This window comes from Anolis carolinensis, chromosome 1 (assembly GCF_035594765.1).
Source record: "Anolis carolinensis isolate JA03-04 chromosome 1, rAnoCar3.1.pri, whole genome shotgun sequence".
Lineage (NCBI taxonomy): Eukaryota > Metazoa > Chordata > Lepidosauria > Squamata > Dactyloidae > Anolis > Anolis carolinensis.
The window spans coordinates 251,975,417-251,997,845 of NC_085841.1; the positions used below are offsets into that span (position 1 = coordinate 251,975,417).

The following is a 22,429-nucleotide window of genomic DNA, read 5'->3' on the forward strand; positions in this document are numbered from 1 at the left end:
GTCACTTCTGGTGTGAAGAAATTGGCTGTCTGCAAGGACGTTGCCCAGGGGATGCCCAAATGTTTTGATCCTTGTGGGAGGCTTCTCTCATGTCCCCACATGGAGCTGGAGCTGATAGAGGGAGCTCATCCGGGCTCTCCCCGGGTGGGATTTGAACTGGCAACCTTCAGGTCAGTAACCCAACCAGCAGTCCTGCTCGCACAAGGGTTAATCCACTGCGTCACTGAGGGCTCTTCTCTATAAGCATTAGCCTGTAAGCATTAGTCCAGCTAGATCTTCTGGTTTCTGAATCACATTTCCTTTAAAGACTAATTCAAGAGTTCCTCAAGTATTACACATATTTCTGCATAAACAACAGATAGGTGCTTAAACACTTTAAAGGCATGAGATCCTAGCTCAGTGGTTCTCAACCTGGGATCCGCAGATGTTTTTGTCCTTCAACTTCCAGAAATCCTAACAGCTGGTAAACTGGCTGGGATTTCTGGGAGTTGTAAGCCAAAAACATCTAGGGACTCCAGATTGAGAACCACTGACTAGCTGATCTTGGAAGCTAAGCAGGATCAACCTGGTTAGTATTGGGTGGAAGACCATGAAAAACTAGGAGGTGCTTTATTTCAGAGGAAGGAATTGACAAAACCACCTCTGAGTATTTCTTACTAAAGAAGATCCTATTAAAACTTATGGGGGCCATTGTAAGTCTACAGGTGACATGAAGGCACACACACACAGTCAACAAGTAGATCAGATATGAAGAATGTTACACTCAAAGCTGCGGTACTTTGAATAAAGCAGCTTTCAAGTTGAAATAATGCAATTATTTTAATGCATGTTGGGTAGATATGCAAACAGAGAGAGAGAGAGCACCTTCCTTGCATTCCTATGCCATAATTTCCATTGCCTTTTACATACAAAAAGTAAGCTTTTTAAAAACAGTGTACTGGAGGGTCTCTTGAGTTTAGAGGTTCTTTGTGGAAAATCAACGGCCCAAATTGAGCACTTTCATTGAGCACACTTCTTATGGGCTTATACAACATGTTTTAAGAAAGGCTGAATGACTTAAGTAAAGTTGGAAGAAATGCAACATTTCAAATTCCTTCTCTACAATTGTGCCTCTCTTTCCTCACATCCTCCCCAAATAGAAGCTGAGTCTTTTCAGTGGTTACTGTCTACAATACCTCAGATAGCAGTATCTAACTTTACTAATTGTATATTATCCATGCATTTTTGTAGATACCATCAGTAGGCAACACTGATCTCAAATTTAAACTTGATTTAGAATTTTTTGGAGCCGCATCAAAGTTACACAGTTTCTTTATCATGGTTGAGCTAAGGAATTTGTCAAGTATCTAGTCCTCAAACCTTAATTGTGGGTCATTCTTTTGGAAGACACCCACTTCAAAAAAAGTTAACCAGATTTATTTATTTTTGCTTTCCAGGTTTACTGCAGGAGTGGGGATCATGGAGTCCTCCAGATATTGATGAACTGCATGTCCCACCATTTCACCAATAGTTATATTGATGATGCTGAGACATAAAGTACCACAACATTTGGAGTGACATAACACTCACAATTCTGCTACGGAGATTCAGCAATTTCAGATATGTAATCGCAGAAATCCCTATAAGAAAAGTGCAAGGCAGATAGGTCCTTCAGCCATCAAGTGCGTCCATATAGGAGAGGCATGGACAAACTTGGGCCCTCCACGTGTTTTGGACTTCAACTCCCACAATTCCTAACAGCAAGCTGTTAGGAATTGTGGGAGTTGAAGACCAAAACACCTGGAGGGCCCAAGTTTGCCTATGCTTGATATAGGAGCTCTTCCCAGCTCACAGCTTATATGCCATTATCAATTACCTAAAGTAGGTACTGTAAGTACTCTACTATTACGTCTCTATATGTAATTAAATGAAGAAATAAATCCATGAACCCCAGAGCAGGGTGGGATAAAAACATACTTGTATTTAGGGGAATGTGAGGATGGTTAAGTGCTGTTCCCTCTGACGTCTCAGCAAGCTGCATGATATCCCTTGTGGTATTTCTTTCTCTTGAATGTGTTGCATGAGATGGGAACTGGGTCTGAACAGGAAAGTCAGTGATTTCTGTCTGAGAAACTGGATCCACTGCTGTGACACTCTCTGGAAGAAACAGGGACGGTCTTTCTGCATCTCGGTCCATTGTGGATGAACCGTTTCTGCTTTTATTCTGCAAACCAGATGTGCTGCTGTCTGCATCCCAGTGCCTGTCTGTATGGTGGCGGCTGCTGTCAGTGGCTGAAATATGAAGCAAGAAAATTAAATGCTATCAGAATCTAACGTGCCAATCTTTCAGTGTCCCACAGGTTTTATTGAACTACGCCTACCATCAGTGTTGTGGTCTTTGTACATAATCAATTTTATTTTGTTCCATAACTATACCGTGCAATCAGAAGTACAGTAGAGTCTCACTTATCCAACATAAATGGGCCGGCAGAAGGTTGGATAAGCAAAAATGTTGGATAATAAGGAAGCATTAAGGAAAAGCCTATTAAACATAAAATTACGTTATGATTTTACCAATTAAGCACCAAAACATCATGTTATACAACAAGTCTGACACTTGTTAGGGAGTGTGGCTGCACTTGTGTTGTTGTTGGGCATGTTGGCCTGCTGCATGTTGCTGCCTAGAAAAACAGCTGTGGATCCGGGAGGGAGGCAGACTGTGTTGGATAATATAGAACGTTAGATAAGCGAAGGTTGGATAAGCGAGACTCTACTGTATATTATAACTGTTTACTTCTTCTACGTGAATAAGATACATTAAGCAATTTTTAAAAAAATGAACAGTGTTTGTTTTGAGAAAGTATTTACTTTTGCACACTTTTCTTTAGTTGGTCTTAACACTTTTACTTATTCGATTTCCTGATCCTTTAAAAAACCGAACTCATTTTATAAAAAAACGATATAATGTAAGCATTCCTAAAGAAAAAAAAAGAAATGTATATGTATTATTTGTATTATTGTTTGACTTTAGACAAACTGTCTAATTTTAGAACTATTTCTAAGGAGGAAATTGTTTTTAAGATATTTGTTTAATGGCTTTTAATGTTTTTATCAATTATACATCACTTCAGGGGCCCTGCTGAGTTGAAAGGCATGAAAGAAAGAAAGAAAGAAAGAAAGAAAGAAAGAAAGAAAGAAAGAAAGAAAGAAAGAAAGCTGAATCGATGTTTTCTGTATCTTACCAAACTTCTCTTTATTCTATTCAGTAAGCTTTACCATTTCAGCTATTTTCCCAGCTTTTTATTCAGTTACTTTTGATAGTGAAACTCACCTGGATGATTAACTTCTGAAAATGAAACAATTGGTGTCTCGGGAGAAGTTATGTTCAAAGTCACAGTTTCAAACTTAGCAGTATCCACAGTACTCTGTGAGGCCTCCTCGGTTCTCCTGATCCGCATCACTGGAGATGAATGGTGGGTTAAATAACCAGATCTAATCATTTCAGTATGAGATGTGGAGCTTCCTGTTACAGCTATAGAAGCAGGAGCACTGTTGCCTATTGTCCTCAATGTCCTTCCTTTGGCACTGCCAAGGGTAAGAAAGGTATCTGCATTATGTGTATGAGAACTGGAAGCCCTTGTTTCAGTGTCTGGTATCTCCACTATCTTTTGCCTCTCCATCATAGCTGAAAGAGAATGGGAGAGACACAGAATATTAAAACAATAACATAAATGGAGCTTCTCTGAATTATTGCACACAATTTCAGACTTGAAAGATAGTTGTGTGTTTTTGAAAAATGATAACCTAATATGCACCACAAGTTTTGCATGCATCACCTATTGTGCATTTCAGCGTGTATGAGAAATATAAGCATGAACACCCATGTCTTAACAGAGAAAGTACAGATGCCACAGGGTAGAGGAGGCATGGGCAAATGTTGGCCTTCCAGGTGTTTTGGACTTCAACTCCAACTTACCAGCTGTTAGGAATTGTGGGAGTTGGAGTCAAAAACACCTGGAGGGCCAAAGTTTGTCCATGCCAGTGGTAGAGGGTTATATTGTATGTGAAATATTGCATATTTTATATAGGTTTACAGAAACATAGCCTAATTCTGGACATATCATTTTCATATCATTCCAAATTCAGACCTCCTTAGTAAGACTCTTTACAAAGCCACTGTCTTATTTTGCTTTTACATCCCCTAATCTACTCAGCAGCCCAACAATCCATGAATTACTGTGCGTTGAAATGCATCCCAGCTTTGCAATTATACCCTGGTGACCTAATTTATCCTCCTAATTATTTTTAACATCCTTCCAGGGGACCTGTGATGGTTGTGAGCATTTGATGATTATGCTTCAGCAAGTCTTGTACGTTATCCATATATAATAATTTAAAGTCTTGACTTAAGCCCAGAGGCAGGGAGATGCAATTTCAGATAATATATTCCTTCAACCCAAACATCTTCTTGGATTGTATAAAACAAAGGTAACTCTTTTTACCCCGCAACAATAGGCTCTGACATGGGTTAGCTTCTTCTGCTGAAAGTCTACACATTCCATCTCTGTTATCTGCATTCCAAAGAGCAAACACGCAAGTGTCCAGAGCGCTTATATCTGACAATGGCACACAACAACCAACCCAAGCATGCCCCCATTTAACAAGCTGCTTATTGTGGCCAATTTGGTTTAATTGACGTTCTAAAGGCCAGCAAGAGGCAGAGTACATGAATTTGCAGTGCCAGCATGGTGTATTAGCGATTTGAGTGTTTGGACTTCAAATCCCACTTGGCCATGGAAACCCATTGAGAAGGGTCCCACACATGTGGGCAGGTCCCACACTTTCCGCCCCTTTAGGTCAGCATAAGTCGGGAACAACTTGATAGTATACAACAAGAAGAAGCGTAGTGTATGCAATGAAAACCACCATTATGTATGTATTTATTTATTTACAGTATTTATATTCCACCCTTCTCACCCCGAAGGGGAATCAGGGCAGATCACAATGTACATATACATGGCAAACATTCAATGTCATTAGACATACGACAAAGACACAGAGGCTATTTAACATTTTCCAGATTCTGGCTTCATGAGGGTATGCTTGATTCCGGCCATAGGGGGAGCTGCTGCTTCATCATCCACTGTGACACCGAGTCTTTGATGGAGTACTTCCTCATCTTCCGCATGCACTTTTATGGTGACGTAAATTAGTTAAATTAGCCTCCCCACATAAGCGGTCCCTAAATTTTCCTACTTGACAGATTGTATTTCGGGTTATTTAGGCAAACAACGAGCTAGACTATTTAATGGTCGGGCACTCAATCCGACCCAGGCATCAAACTCATGACCTCGCAGTCAGTAGTGATTTATTGCAGCTGTGCCACAGCCCGGTCCATCTCTCTATAGCAGCTCTCAACCAGAAAGATGGGTATGGCTGTGGGCATATGCATATCCAAACACTACCAATTGCTATCTTATTCAGGAATAAATCCAGTTTATAGGAGAATATGATTTTTTCTGACCACTGCTGATTGGTATTCTGGGAGTAGGCATCTAAAAAAAGCAATCTTATCTAAGAACTGGAAACCGGCATACGTGGAACAATGTATGCCTTATCCCTACCATGTCAGTAGATCTGCTCTTTCTTGGCATAGAAGCTCCAGAATGCTCCTTCCAATCTGTATTGTGATTATTAATTTTGAGCCAATCTTTTTTCTTCACCTCCCCTCCTTCCCTGAGCCCTTCATGGCACAATGGGTTAAACCCTTGTGCTGGCAGAATTGTTTACCGAAAGATCAGCAGTTCAAATCCTGGGAGCGGGGTGGGCTCCCGTCTTTCAGCTCCAGTTCCCTATGTGGGGACATAAAAGAAGCCTCCTACAGGATAGTAAAACATCCGGGAACCCCTGGGTAATGTCCTTGCAGACGGTCAATTCTTTCACACCAGAAGCAACTTGCAGATTCTCACATCGTTCCTGAGACGAAAAAAACCCCTCCCCCAATAAAATTAATATATATCAATATCCTGCCTTATATCAACAGATCTCAGTGTGGTGTACAATAAACTCCCATAAACAATTTGGAACAATTAGGGATCCAGCACAAAGACAATAAGAGAAGGCAGAGGTGAAATATGCTCCCATCCCATTAGCTCTCATTGTCCAACCCAGAAAAAGAGAGACACTCCTCTTTCCTTCCCTCTCTCTGCGCCTTCTTTTTTGGCCTGAGCAAATATCATCAGCAACACAATAGGGCCATTTGGGACACTTGAGGTGGAGCATAGAGATGGTGGCCATTTTTAATAAGGGCTTTCTGCACGAGCTTCTCTGCACGGAGATTGTGGTGGCTATTTTTAATAAGGACCTACAGGCTTTTACAATAAGTCTCTATTTCAAAAATGGCTTATAGAGTCATAGAATCATGTTTGATGCTTTTTAGATTTCTGCATGTCAGACTGTTTCAATTGTATTGTTTTAATGCCCAGTGTGAGCCACTTTGGGTCCTCATATAGAAGGAAAGCAGGATAATAAATAAATAAGACTCAATTTTAAACTATCGAATGTTGGATGGGTAGCCCCATCCAGATTTTCTTAAACACAACTCCCATTAGTCCTAATTGTCTGTTGTATTGACTACACCTGGTAGAAGTTGCAGTTCGATAGCACCTAGAAGGCCACATATTATCTAACTGTTTGCTAAGGGTACTAGGTGGAATGGCAGAACTGATGTCACGTCTGCAAGGACAGGTTTGTGTGGGAGAAAGCAACACTGAAAGTATTTGAAGTTGCAAAATTGGCAACCAGAGTGAAAATAAGAAGGAGAATATTAAAGAGCTACCAACGCAAATCATGTAGATATTTGCCTAAATGGTTTGAGACCACTCCGGTTTGCATCATTAGTGGCATGTCTAGAAAAGCACTTAGAGAGGCACACATTGGTAAACTATTTATATCATCCTGGTTTTGCTGGCATGTTATCTGTTAAAATTAGAACATCTTCCTAAAATGGCATTTCTTACTCTCAAATGGATTACAAGCTTTATCTTTGTGTCTCAACACACCTCTCACCAGAAACAGAAGACCAGCTACAAATACCATGATGTGTAGTTCAATATTTTCCAGGGATCAAAATCATCCAGACACTGGCTCCTTCCACAAAGGTCACCCACTAACACCCTTCCAAGCCTGGCTCTACTTCACTCATATAGCCTGACAAGATCACAACTTAAATCCTGTTCCTGGTCAATTGGATGGCAAAGCTCAAATTAACTTCTATAGGCAACACTCCTAAAGGGGGATTACTGAAAAGAAGCAAAGGAATGCAGCAGCTATTAACCACAAACATCACAAATAGTTGAGGAAATATGCACTCAACAGCTGGTAACTACAGGCATATTTCAGTTAATAACGCCTCTGACAAATAAGCTCCTTTTAATCGTCTTGTTATACTCTCCTTTTTTCTCTTTATCCTCTGCCTAGAAAAATACTTTTAAAGTACTGCAGTATTCACACTAAGGGAAATGGTTAAAGAGGATTAAAGAAACACAAACGTATTTGATGTCAGGTTGTAGCAGCATGTCCTCAGTAAACAATGCAATAAATAAAGATTGATCTGGGAAAGAGTGGGATTCTCCTCTCGCCAATCATACTGCAGCAGTATGTATCTGCATCCAACAGGCAAGGTAAACAGCAAGTCCCTCCAAAATACTTTATTGAGCACATATAAGCAGTAAATCAGAGAGAAAAGGTAATAGCAGATAAGCATGCTTCATCCACTACTATCAGTTTGTTAAAAACATAGTTCTATGAGTCTGACCATCAAAATGGAAATGAAAAGAAAAATGGAGCAAGTAGAAAAAAGCCATGTCTCGAACTCAAAGAACCACTATATCACCACAATGGGAGGGGTGGGAGGAGGGAAGGGCATAGTCAAATACAAATATGGTATAGATGTTAGATGTTAGATGTTGCACTGGTCCATGTATATATACATGTATATATATTTGTTTTATTTTTTATGAATATGTAAATTTAGAAATTTATTTTTAAAAGGAAAAAAGAATTAATTATCTAAAGCTCTTTGATTGTACAAGCCTGACAAGTCTATTGGGTGAACTTCTTGTTGGGTAACATTTGTTAATCAACCCAACTATTGTTCTTGTTTTTGTGCATACAGTAATCTTTTTCATTTTCTTGCATATTTTCCAATATTTAACAAAATATATTGTGCTACTAAAACTGGTGCTGTTTTATTATCCGAATGATGGCATTAGAGAGAAAATATTATTCTATTTTACGGGGGGGGGGGGGGGGGAACTAAAGGAAGAAATCTATTTCCCCCATTTTTGCTGGTTATTCCCCTCCCCATTTCTCATCTCTTAAATGAGGGTTGTTTCCATACTGATGACATGGGTGGGGGGAATAAGAGGAAAACAGGAGCAAATGGTTTTCCTCCTTCAACCCACTCTCCACCCACGTAAAATGGGCTATCCTTTTCTCTCTAGCATCCCCTTGTGGCCTCTGCGCAGATAATGGAATAGTACCCTAGAACTTTATCTAGCTTTATCTTCTACTTCTAGAATTGATTTTTAAAACCTGTAAATAAAATAAATCAGAATATCACATTGCAAGACTTAGAAAAGTAATCCATGCTAATTGTTCTTTTGTAATAACAAGCATATGTATACATACATACAAACACATACATACATATTAGATCTGTAGAATCTACTTTGGCCAACATATGCAATAAATGGGGAGGGGGAATCCCACATATATGTATTATTTGTACATGAGGGATACACAAATAATTTGCATAGCAAGGTTACTGAATTAGGTCATGGAATGTTATTTACGATTCTAGCACATCCCATCCCTAAAGTTCAGGTAGCATATTAACATTTTGAAGTTGTTTCAGAAACATTGCAAATAAAAATACAAGATCATAAGGCTATATAGAAAATCTCCAAGATGTGTCAAATTTGAGTCTGCTTTGAGACTCGTTTTGGGGGGAATAAGAAGGATAAGTGATTCAGTCTGGCATGCCTAATGGTATTATGTGCGCACTAACCTAAGGTATGGACAGTTATGATCTAGATCAGTGGTTCCCAAACTTATTTGGCCTACCGCGCCCTTTCCAGAAAAAATATTATTCAGCGCCCTCTGGAAATTATTTTTTTTAAAATTTTTAATAGCAGTTAAACAGAAAGATATATGTATTAATGTTTCTACCTGTTTCACCTGTGGCCATCTCCGCCCCCCTGGATCGCTGCAGCACCCACCAGGGGGCGGTAGCACCCACTTTGGGAATCACTGATCTAGATGCATAAATCCTGGCACAGTTGGTATCCCCTCTTATGTGGAAGCACAGTTTTTGCTCACATTAGTGCCTGTCTAGGATCAATTAACTCTTTTGCTAAACGGTCTACCAGCTGGGATTTGATTGGTAGACATGCTGTTGTTATCGAGCCATGGCAACACCCCCTGGAAGATTTATAGTTCACCAAGAGCTCAGAAATAAATATATGATTTTTCCCTTATTTAAAAAAGGGACATTTTCTGGACTTGCGCAAGTTCGAAGCATCGGAAGATCGTGACCGAACCAGCAGCACCTGTAAACGCTTAAACTCTATTGTAGCTAACCCTTCAATAAATGATATCAACGTTATGATTTTGTGTAACTTATATATTTCAACTGTGTACTGTCAGTCAAGCCTTCAGCCGATACTGGTGCAGGTACTAGCCAGCTGTTTTCTGGCCAATCAGAGGAGTGAGCAAGAGGTTTGACTGACTGTCAGAAGGGTTAAAGATGCCTTGCATTTCTCCGTATGTTTACGCTTGTACATTTTGAGGCAAATTGCTTGTACTTGCATCCTTTTTGGCTGAATCGTAATAAATCGCTGTGGTTTGTCTTCAAGCTGGTGAGTTGTTTCTCTGTCCTGGCCATTCTGGTTTTAGCATATGTTTGCCAGACATGGATCCTCTTATCCATGGTCCTTGCTACAGTTAGGCCACGAGGCTCCTCTCTCAAGAATGTTTCAGAATATGTTAAGGGATGTATCCAATGAGCTCATCATTTAAAAAAATAGTTGCTAAGCTGCTAAGAAAATTGTCCTTTTACACACATTTGTATTTCTAACATGATACATAAAAGTTAACCTATGACACATTTTATCAATTGTGTAAACTTAAATTGTAAAACAAAATAAGAATTTCTGTAATGCTGAGCCAAGGATATTTGAATGTATAATTAATTAATTTGGATTTATAATTAATTCCTATTATGTTTGCTTGATATAGAAAAAGTAATCACATTCATTTCTACAAAGCTTTAACCACAAAATCATCAAGAATGCAACCAGAAAGCCCAGCCGGATTCCCTAGTAGACTAGAGAGGGTTTTCAAATAGGGAGAAAAGAGAAAGGATGGGAAGATTATTTTCCACCATTGCTTTTTGTCTTGGGATCCAAACCCTGCCTGGTGTCTCTTCTGTTGGCACACTGTCACAATGCTCTCTAAAATGAGAGGCAATACATTACATTAAATGCAGTTGCTAGAAAGCTTTGAAATGTGGTGGCTTTCCTAGACAAAAAATAAGTACCTTTCAAATGAAGGGGGACATCTGGTAGCCATAAGGTTATGGGAATCCTTAATAGTGAACCCAGAAAATGTTTTATTTTAATTGAACCACACAGAATAAAAAGCAATGCTCAAACTTAGCCATGGGCTGCACGTGAAAAGAAACTGGAGCTATAAAAGCTATGTTTGCAATCTGGCAAATCCACAGTTAAGTCCTAGCACTTGAGACAAAAGTCACAAAAGAAAATCCAAATTCCCTCATTCTTTCCTCTATCCAGGAAACCTTGAGCAGCAAGATTTAAACTGAATAGAATAATAAAGAACAGAGTCTGCCTATCCTGCCTCACAGGGTGGGCATATACTTTAGCCTCCTCCTTTATCAGCTACTAGGAAAACGTCTCTGGACTGTGTTTTTAAGCCCTGCTGCGGATGTAATGATTATGGGTGGAGGCTGTTTTGGAGCCAAGGGAGTTTATGCGAACAAAAGCTTCGTTCCTAAATCTGGACTGCTTCGGTTTCCTTCCTTACTCTTTTCCTGAAAAGAGCAGTGCTGAGAAAAACCCTTAAAGTAGAAAACCAGTTCAATGGAGTTATAAAAGCATGCAAACCCTATTGTGTAGAAAGGGCTCGCTGTGCTGTGGAATAACAAGTGAAATGAAATTCTTTTCTTTGTTGAGAGAGCAACCTTTTCAATATGAAAGGATACCAAAGAAACAACATGGACAGGTAGGAATGTGAGCGGTGTGGTATAGTAGTTTTAATGCTGGACCTCTTCTCAGTCATGGAAACCCACTGGGGCCCCATCTACACTGCCATTATAATGCAGATTGAATTGCATTATATGGTCAGTGTAGACTCATATATTCTGTTCAGAATGTCATTTAGACAATAAAGACAGAAGCAAAACTGGGGAATCCCAATACAAGACACATTCAAACTAGCTACTGTTCATACCAGTTTTTACTATCCCAAAAAGTAATACATTATTGCTAACATTATTACGTGGTGTGACTTCCAAGGTGCAACTTGGGATGTCCTAAATTATTAAGGATATGTTGCTGCTACTACTTTTGTTCTTGGATTGGTAGAAACCAAAAGATCCACTAATACTTATTTCCAAGTAAACTAAAATGTGAGAACAAATAAGCTATTCAAAACAAAAACATTCAGCATGAGACCAACATACACCGTGTCATCTTTTCTGGACATACGCTCCATCTGTCACTACAATGTCAAAAGACATTAATTGTTTGCAACAATTGTCTCCTGAAGCTCAGTGAACATGAAGGATTCCGTGCATAGAACTTCCCTGCTATTAAGTCTCCATATGATACTCCTTTATCTCCATCTGTGCAGTGGTCTTCAATTCATCTCTTTGGCTGGGCTCAGGATTAAGGTTGCTATGCTACCCAGCTGCTTAATAGCCACAGGAAGGCTGAAGGGACCATGGAATTATAAACTATATATTTTGTGTGTGTTTGGAGTGTGGGTAAGTGAAACCATGGATATCAAAGCCATGGATAAAGTGATCATCCTGTACAATCCCATCCTTTTAATTCTTTTCTTTTGTTCTGCTTCAACATGAAAAGAAAGCAACGGATGACACCAGAATACTCAATTTCTTCCTCATATTCCTCACATCTGATATACAGCATCCTGTGGCCACCAAGCATAGTCAATCCCCACTGGGCAATAATAATATTAACAATAATAATTTTATTTCTTATTGCATAACCTATTGGAAAATAGCTGCACCCACTCTGGGCACATATCCTTTTGGCAAATGTGAATCTCCATGAATACGTGGAGACCACCCTTTGAAAATCAAACATACATGCATCCACCTCCACTGAGGTCTAATGCAAGACTGAGTACAAAATGGAGTCTTAAATCTGAATATGCTCAGTACAATCACATGTCTATAAGCCCTTCCACACCAAAGAAGTACAAACTGGCAAATAAACATACACATAGAACACAGGTTAGCAAATATATATATTAACAAATAAATAGTGAGAGGCTTGGGAGGTTGCTATTTCCAACATTTCTTACCCGCCTCGCCCTGCGGCTTTAGAGATTTTTCGTAAAAGATTCTGTAAAATATTAGAGTATTTTCTTGCAACTCTCTTTCAGACATGAATATCAGCCCACCTTCTCTAACTCTTCCTTTTATTTTGCATCAATCTCAAATGAAAGATCACATTATTTAAAAACTCTAGCACATGCACAGCTTATTTTTAAGAAGAACAAATAGTTGGCAGTGGAAAGGAATGTATCATGATCATATCCACGCATCTGGGATTCCTTATCGAGTCACACCCATTAACTAGCCCATCATGCTAACAAAGATGTAATTTGAATAATCCGCCTACATGCCGTGGCATCAACTACACAAATATGGTAATTGCACCGGGTAGATGTTGAATTGACCAAGGCAGTAAGTGTGAGTTCAAGATATACAGCATTCAAGGTCAAAAAGGTTATTTTCATACTTGAGATGGAAAAAAACAGAGAAGCATCTTTCCTTCTCCAGGCAGCAATAGTGCAAAAAGAATAACATTGTGATACACAAAATAAGAGGTACCCACTTTATTCCACCTTGTGGTAGTAAACATTTTCAACAGTCAAGACTGTATTCACACTGCAGAATGTTATCACTTTGATATCAATCTAACTGCCATGGCTCAGTGTTATGGACATCTGGGATTTGTAATTTTGCAAGATATTTACTCTTCTCGATCAAGAGAGCTTTGGTGCCAAACAAACTACAAATCTCAGGATTCCAAATGATGGAGCTATGGTAGTTCAAATGGTGTCAAACTGCTATAATTCAGCAGCATGGATATTCTCCAAGACTTAAAAACTCATGTACCGTACATATATATGGTGAATTATCTTGTTTGTTTAATATTACCTGCCCTATTGAGCCCTGATGGTGCAGCAGGTTAAACAGCTGAACTGCTGAACTTGCTGACCGAAAAGTGTAGAAGTATGAATGTGTAGAAAGAGAAACACACATAGAAGAGAGAGAGAGAGAGAGAGAGAGAGAGAGAGAGAGAGAGAGTGAGAGAGAGAGAGAGAGAGAGAGAGAGAGAGAGGAGTTTGTCACCGTTTAAACTTCTGATCCCTTCTGATGGCAGCATAGTTGGAGACTGTCAGACGGCTTGGAAAGGAAGCTGACTGGCAAGACTCCACCAGTGCAGGGTTGCTAGGTCACTGGAACAATAAAAAAGGCAAGGAAAAAAACATCCTGGCTGAAAAGAGGCCAGCCCAGAATATAAAAGGATGGGTGAGTGGGTGGCTAGATGGGGGCGGGGAGATACAATTAAAAAAAAAACACTGCAGCTCCACGGATGTGTGGAGAACAGGTTGACTGCAATGAAATATAGTTTTAGGCCTGAGTGATCAGAACATTGCCTGGCAGTGACTTTGCAAGGTAAATGTATAGCACATCAAATCTGAAAAACTGTAAGGAAAAACATATTCATCTGATATGCCCTTGGCCATCAGAATATCCCTTTAGCCAGAACATGGAAACGAAGGTTGTTTTTTTTCAATTTTTGATTTTTTTCATTGTCACTGGAATGCCAAACATGTTGTGTTGAACCAGAGCTAGGATTCTGCTAGGCTGTCATCAGGAAACATCAGTGTTTCTTTATAACCTATGATCCACAGGAAAGATGAGAGTAAACTGTAACAGAACTGAGTAACAACATGGAACACATTTTTGTGAGTGGTTTCACAATCAGCCACAGTTCATGCCAAGGCTGTTCCAAGGTCTAGACATTATAGAGTTCATATCTGGAGTGACAAGAACTTTGTAATTTCGATATCAGGCTCAGGAGTATTTTAGAACTGAAACATTAATGATATACAGGGGGGGACAGCAATCAAGTCAGTGCAATGTAAATGCTCTTTCATGGACTTCAGTCTGATGAAGATTTTGTAAACTGGACTGGAGTCCATGAAAGCTTATTCTAGAAATCTCAGACTCAAGTGTGCTTTTATATATTTTATGTTGAGACACACTAACAGGGCTAGTAAAGGTAAAGGTTTTCCCCTGTCATTAAGTCCAGTCGTGTCCGACTCTGGGGGTTGGTGCTCATCTCCATTTCTAAGCCAAAGAGCCAACGTTGTCCATAGACACCTCCAAGGTTATGGATCTTTGAATATTTAGTGCAAATATTTCTCTACCATCCTTCTCTCACTTATCCAACATAAACGGGCCGGCAGAACGTTGGATAAGCAAATATGTTGGATAATAAGGAGAAATTAAGGAAATGCCTATTAAACATCAAATTAGGTTATGATTTTACAAATTAAGCCCCAAAACATCATGTTATACAACAAATTTGACAGAAAAAGTAGTTCAATATGCAGTAATGTTATGTTGTAATTACTGTATTTACGAATTTAGCACCCAAAAATCACGATATATTGAAAACATTGACTACAAAAATGCGTTGGATAATCCAGAACGTTGGATAAGCGAATGTTGGATAAGTGAGACTCTACTGTATTCCAAAGTAGATTAGAAAAACACTTGAGATAAGTGTAGGCAAAACTGCTTTGTTTATTATAGCCCTTAAAATTACCTCCAGATGTAACAATACAAAGTCTTTTCAAGAGACTCACTGTATACTGTCTATAAAGTAGCTTTCAGCCTCCCACAAGATAGAGACGGCTGAAATCTCAAAGGAAATTACTGTGTTGCTGCTCATGAACACCTGGCTTTTACTGCCTTTGTTGTCAGCTCCCTCATGGCCAAGAAGATATGTATGAATTCTTCTCAAAACTGTCCTTAAATCAATTTAAACTCACAGTTCGAGTTCAAACAAGATGTAGGCCCACTGTGATTTCAACACTGTCACCTTTATTCTACTGTATGATTTTGCCCTGCTGTAAGAAGCCAAGTTCCTTTAGTTTGTTGTAATAAATGTATCACCCTGATGTGTTTTGGATTTTGTTCTGTGTTGCTGCATGGCCAAAACATGAATTAAGAAGATAGAATATCAGTAAAACATAAGCAACATATGTTTTAAAATGTTTTAAAGCCATGAAAATAAAAAATAAAAATTAATTGCTTATGACGCCAGGTTGATACCAGTGGATTGAATTCACAAATAGGGTTTGTTGTTTATTTGTTCAGTCGCTTCTGACTCTTCATGAACTCATGGACCAGCCCATGCCAAAGCTCCCTGTCAGCCATGGCCACCCCCAGCTCCTTCAAGGTCAAGCGAGTCACTCCAAGGATACCATCCATCCATCTTGCCCTTGGTCGACCCCTTTTCCTCTTTCCTTCAATTTTCTCCAGCATCATTCTCTTCTCCAAGCTTTCCTGCCTTCTCATGATGTGGCCAAAGTACTTCATCTTTGCCTCTAATATCCTTCCCTCCAGTGAGCAGCCGGGCATTATTTCTTGGAGTATGAACTGGTTGGATCTTCTCGAGGTCCAAGGCACTCTCAGAATTTTCCTCCAACACCACAATTCAAAGGCATCTATCTTCCTTCACTCAGCCTTTCTTATAGTCCAGCTCCCACAACCATAGGTTACTATGGGGAATGCCATTGCTTTAACTATGCAGATCTTCGTTGCTACAATGGACCACAATGGTGGACCACAAATAGGGTGTTTCTCTATAGCAGTGGTTCTCAACCTGTGGGTCCCCAGATATTTTGGCCTTCAATTCCCAGAAATCCCAACAGCTGGTAAACTGGCTGGGATTTCTGGGAGTTGTAGGCCAAAAACATCTGGGGACCCACAGGTTGAGAACCACTGCTTTATAGGAGTATCATCTTGATCTTTCAGAGAGGGGAGGAATAGGTGACGCCTCCAGGTACTGCCAGACTGCACCTCCCAAGAACCTCCACCAATTACATTATTCTGTCTAGGCCTAATAGGAATTGCAATCCAACATGATTTAGAGGGCCACATATTCCACACTCCTGATCCAACAAACCCTCTAGATGCAAAGGGTCTTCTCACATTCCTGGTTTGTTTTCACTGGTTGCCTCTGGTATCAATGCTCACCTGCAATGCTGGAGAGAAAGAAAACAAAGGTGCATTTCCCCCGCTTTCTTTTCCTACAGATATTGGTATGTGTCATCAAGTGGTATATCAAGTTATCATGCACAAACCTCTCCCAACCTAACCTCTTATTATGTACCACTATCTCTATTTCAGGGCCAATACGTACAAAATGACTTTCCAGAGGACAGGCCATTTTGTTCATTATACTTGGCAAATAAAAACTGTTTTATTGGAAACACGATTGCTTATCCACGTAAGCACTCCTGGGACAATTTGGGAGAAAAGAACACATAAAGAATATGAGTCATTGATCCTCCAAAACAATATGCCTCAACATTTCAATGGACAACAACAGAAAAGCCTCCCTGTTTTTGAATAAATGTATGGGTCAGGGGACAAAAGATGAGGTGTCCATTTAGCAGAACAAGCAAGAGGGCCCCAAATTGCTGCTGAGCCAACTTGTCACATGTTGAAGCAATATGAGTAATACAGAAATTGAAGACCATTGTATTTGTTATGTACCTTAAAGTAGATGTTGACTTATGCTGATGCTACTCTGGATGCTCCAGAGGAATACTTTATAACCACATGGGTCTCTGTAATTTGCTAGAGCTCTGCAGATGCTGAGCATGGCAAACCCCTCTGAGCAAACTGCCAAGAAACCCACATGATAGCTTCACTTTAGGACCACTGTAACTCATAAATGACTTGAAGACATACAGCAACTAATAATAATAGAATCTTCTTGGCAAGACTTATTCAGTGGAGATTTGTCATTGCCTTTCTCTGAATATAGCCTATAGCCCTGACCCTGCTTAGCTTTCAAGATCAGACAGGATCTGATGCATTTGCTGTGTTTACACTTAAGGCTATTATCCACACTCTATCCAGACTGAGAAATGTTTCCACCCAACTGCACAACCAATTGTGAGTTTTGGAGCTGCCCAAAGAATTCCAAAACTTGGAGTAAACCCAATTTCACTTCTCCATGCTAAGGGAGAGTGTTGATAATGTTAGCTTGTGCCTGGAAAAGTTATTTATTTGGGGAACAATTCCCAAAATCCTTCAGCCAACATGGCCAGTAGTCATGCTGACTACAGTGTTTCTGGAAGATGCAATTTAAATAACTGGCTTTTCCAGACTATGATCCTAAGCTTGTGGACCAGCATGTGCTTCTGCCTGCTCTGAAGCTGAGTAATTGAGTAGATCCCCTTTACTTTTTATCTTGCAAGTTTCTAAATGTGCACAGAGGACTTGGCTGAAGGTATGGAAGCAGCAACATATGATCAGAAGCCAAGCCCAAATCTCTATATCCTCTGTATCAAACTACTGAAACAAGATCTAAAGCCACAGATTATAGTGATAATACAAAGAAAAGTCATATGATACCTTAACAACTAACAAAATGTATTTTGGCATAAATTTTCATGGATTACAGTCCATTGTGTCTGTCCACTGCAGTCCATTAAAGTATGTGCCATCATAAACAGATAGATCTGAAATTCATAATTGCAGTTATGAATGCATAACATAGGGTTACACATTTGTGACTGGTTCACATTCACAATCCCAACATATCCAATAGTGTAGAGAATGTGTAGGGATCATTAAAGTCTCTCAATCTAGATTTACCAAGCAGCAGCCATTGCAAGCAACAGGAGTCTGTTCATTGGGACACAACTGACATCTCCATGCAGCTCCTGCTAATATTCTCCAACATGAGCGGGAATTATGGCAGAGCTCCTGTTTCTGACTAGTGCACTGGAAATTGCGTGCAGGGGGGAAATGTCATTCAGTTGTGCACCAATCAACAGGAGAACAGACTTCCCAGTTAACCAGGACTGAGTGGGGGCCATGCTAAGAGAGGTGACTTTGATACATAACTAAGGTAGTTGCACAGCTAAGTGGTTGTTGATCAAGAGTCTCAGCCTATGTCTTTAAGTTACCAAACTCAGTGGGTTAAACCCTTCTGCCAGCAGGACTGCTGACCTGAAGGTTGCCGATTTAAATCCAACCTGGGGAGAGCATGGATGAGCTCCCTCTATCAGCTCTAGCTCCCCATGCGGGGACATAAGAGATGCCTCCCACAAGAATAGTAAATACATCAAAACATCCAGGCATCCCCTGGGCAATGTTCTTGCAGACGACTAATTCTCTCACACCAGAAGCAACTTGCAGTTTCTCAAGTTACTCCTGACACAAAAAACCCCCAAGATATTTTTTGTTGTTTTTCCAACGTGGCTACCTTCACCTAGGAAACTGTTATAAAAATAAAAAATATTATTCCTCACATTTGTCCACCATCACCTTCACACTGACACAACCTGAAGTTTCTGTGTGACCTCCCATTATCCCAATGTGGGATGTGGATTTCGGTCTTATGACAATCAAGATTATTTGGACTGCCAGTGACTTTAGCAAGGCCAAGATTTCAGCCAAGAAGTTGGAAGCAAAGCTAATAAAAGCTTTCATATTCCAGACCTGCACTTTAAACCCTACTAATACCTGATTTCTTTTTCTTAATATGTGCTTGGTAAGCCCAATGACTTTGGAGTACAGGACCGTTACCCTTGAGCAAAAGGTAGGATGTCCCCACTCCTTCTCTGTGTCAACCCTACTCTCTTGGCCAACACCGCCAAATGTGTTCAACTGTAGTTCTCATCATCCCCTTCTGGTTGGGAGAAGTCATGCAGTTCATAGTCAACACATCTCTTAAGAGCACCTGGTAGGGAAAAGCTGAGTTGAACACTGTATACAAAAGGGAAGCACATTCAAAGGTATTACATGCTAACGCCAAGTTAAAACTTACAGAGGAGCCCCTAGTAATACTAATGCAGTAGCTGCTTTCTCCTTACAATTATGACTTCAGGATATTATAAGGTGATATGTAGCAATATATGGGGAAGGTAGGATTAACCCTTTCCTTACCGGGTTCTTTCCTCCTGATATGCCCCTGTTTTTTCACAGATAAGAGAACAACAGCCCAAGAAATTTTTAAGGTATATAAAATATGGTAGATATAAAATCAACCCTTTTATGACAATAATTCAGCATTTGCGAGGCTTTCTAAACAAATTGATTTTCCTTTTTATGGTGTACAGCTGAAGCATTTTCTGCAAAGTCCACTGTAAACACTGCACAACAAATTCATGTAAATGTTTACTTTTACTGTTGCCAATTTTTGGGACCCCAACATTGAAATAAAGGGGCCATGTTTGGGATCGGGACCCACAGTTTAAGAAGCAATGCCCTAACTCAGTGATTCTCAACTTGTGAGTCCCCAGATGTTTTTGGCCTACTACTCCCAGAAATCCCAGCCAGTTTACCAGCTGTTAGGATTTCTGGGAGTTGAAGGCCAAAAACATCTGGGGACCCCAGGTTGAAAACGACTGCCCTAACTAAATTTGGAGGTTGTGAAAAATGTGTGTAACTAGTGGCTGTTTTAGACATTTATATGTCTCCAGGAGAATAAAAGGAGAGCCAACAGAGTATATTCCGCCACTTGAGGTTGCAAACCAAGCACGGCATGAAAAATGTTGACGGTGCTCCACATCCTGCACTACCAAATATTCAGCCAAGATGTAACTCTTTATGCAAAAATAAACAAGCACACCCATCACATTAGTATGCAAATTTACTTTAATCTTTAATACATGGTAACATTTCTTTATAATTTATGATCAGTAATGTTTGATTTGAATACCTATTTTATATACCCAGGTTGTGCATTTTCTAATGCTATTTTTAGCTTTATGATTGTAGGGATGGTTCATTCAGAGAGATGAAGAAAAATATCCAGATTTTTTTTTACATTACATTGGTCATTCATTAGGTTTTTTTTAAAGTACACTTCACTTTTTACATTATAATTTATGCAGTAATTTACTTTTCCTTGGTTTTGGAGGGGGTTGTCCCAGAGGAAGTGGGGTTTTTAAGGCATTACACAGTCCTCACTAGATAAAAGATGCACAATTATTCACCAAGCTGAAACCCAAAGCAGTACTTTCTCTGTCCCTCAGGTACTGACCACACCCAGATGATAGCGGTCTCCATAGCAACCCTCCGCTGTCCTCTTGTGCTTGGTTCTGAACACAGTTGATTGGGACTCGTTGGCTGGCAATGTAGATATTTTTAAAAATAAGGCAAACAGGGGGGGATTTCTGTACTTCAAAGCCCACTAGTACTTTTTATTGAATAATGAATAATAATTTTAATAATAATAATTTTCCCTCCTTCCTTGAAACTGTAGACCATTCCCCACTGCTTGGAGAAACCAGAACTCCCATTCCTATCTTTCCCACCATCATTTCAGAAGGGTGTAGTAGCTCCAGTCTGAGCTGTATTTGCTGCAAGTCATCTTGCCATTTGGCCTAAAACAGAAAGACGGGGAGCACTCAAAACTTTGTACAGGCTTTTTTATTTTAGTAATCAAAGTCCAGCCACTGATGTTTCAATCCCGAGCTCAACGCCACAAGGGGAGGAGGTTGTTCTCAATAGCAAGGGGACTGAACATGACCTAACATGACCTGCATTCAGCTCCACAAAAGCCACAAGTCATTTTGGCCAGAGCACAAGGATCACTTACACCAAGAGATTATGGCACTAGAGGAACCTTGAGCCCTGCCAAAGCTCCTTCCTCAACACACTGCTTTGTGCTGACTTCCAAACCCTGCTTGGTTCTGCCAGAAATCCTCTGGCCAACCCTGTATGCCATGCATCCAGCCCCTTGTCCTTCCAAATGCCTGCTCATTTTTTGAGCAAAGTAGTGTTGCCTTTTCCCCTTTGTTCATTGAGCTACACAGGCAAAGAATCCAAACCTTTTGTTGTGCATGTCAATAAAGTAGCCAACAAAACAGATATAGAGCTATGATTTATGACAAGTAACAATGAACAGGACTGGCAAAACCAAAATAAATATGAACCCTATAGCTTTATATATAAAAAGATCTAGGAAATACCTCAATGAGTGGGACGGTTGTGGTTTAGTACTACAGAAGAGACCACTTGCCTAGCATCCAGGACCAGTGGTTTCATTAGGCAGCGTGAAACAGGTGGCAGGAGGAAGCAGTTAAAATATTGCAGGATGGAGCAACGAACCATGCCACCTTTTCTGTATCCTTAGGTTGGCCTGTTACTTCCAAGTGTCCCAGAGGATTCATGTTCCATTCATTTTCAGTGGTAGTGAAATATGCAACTATCAGCCCAATTGGAATCGTGGTGGGTGGGTGTGCCATCTTATTCTATTCTCAGGCAGATATAGTCAGACCTCCGTATACACAGATTCTGTATCCACAGATTCGACCATCTACATCAGTGGTTCTCAACCTGTGGGTCCCCAGATGTTTTGGCCTTCAACTCCCAGAAATCCTAACAGCTGGTAAACTGGCTGGGATTGCTGGGAGTTGGAGGCCAAAACACCTGGGGACCCACAGGTTGAGAACCACTGATCTACACCTTTAAAATATTCCCCATCCTACCTAAAGTTCAAAAAGCAAAGCCTAATTTTGCTATTTTATATAAGGGACACCATTTTCCTACACCATAGTATATAACGGGACTTGAACATCTGCTGAGTTTGGTATCCATAAGGGCACAAAACCCGAGCAGATATTAAAAGTAAACTTTGAATATTTTGAGTCAACCCTGCTACTGTCTCCAAATAATGTTGAAAAGTCTCGGTTGAAAACTTCAGCTGGTAAAAGCTTGGTATGTAAAAAGGTATCCCTTTAGGTACTATAGCACATAAAATCATCATCATCTTACTGCAAAAGCCACCTTTTCCTCAAAACTAGGAATCAGGGAAGCTTAAAATTGCAACAAATATAATATTGTTAAAAACGT

The 22,429-nt window shown here is 39.9% G+C and overlaps 1 protein-coding gene across 1 annotated transcript in view; it reads right to left on the bottom strand.

The window, feature by feature from the left end:
* Positions 1–308: 308 nt before the first annotated feature.
* Positions 309–22,429, bottom strand: part of LOC103278702 (uncharacterized) — a 40,254-nt gene continuing 18,133 nt past the window's right edge. Inside the window, exons 2-4 of the mRNA XM_016993595.2 lie at positions 3,311–3,664; positions 1,957–2,271; positions 309–343 (exon numbers count right to left, since the gene is read on the bottom strand). Coding sequence (XP_016849084.2) covers positions 309–343; positions 1,957–2,271; positions 3,311–3,664 — 704 coding nt within the window. The remainder of the gene's footprint in view (positions 344–1,956; positions 2,272–3,310; positions 3,665–22,429) is intronic.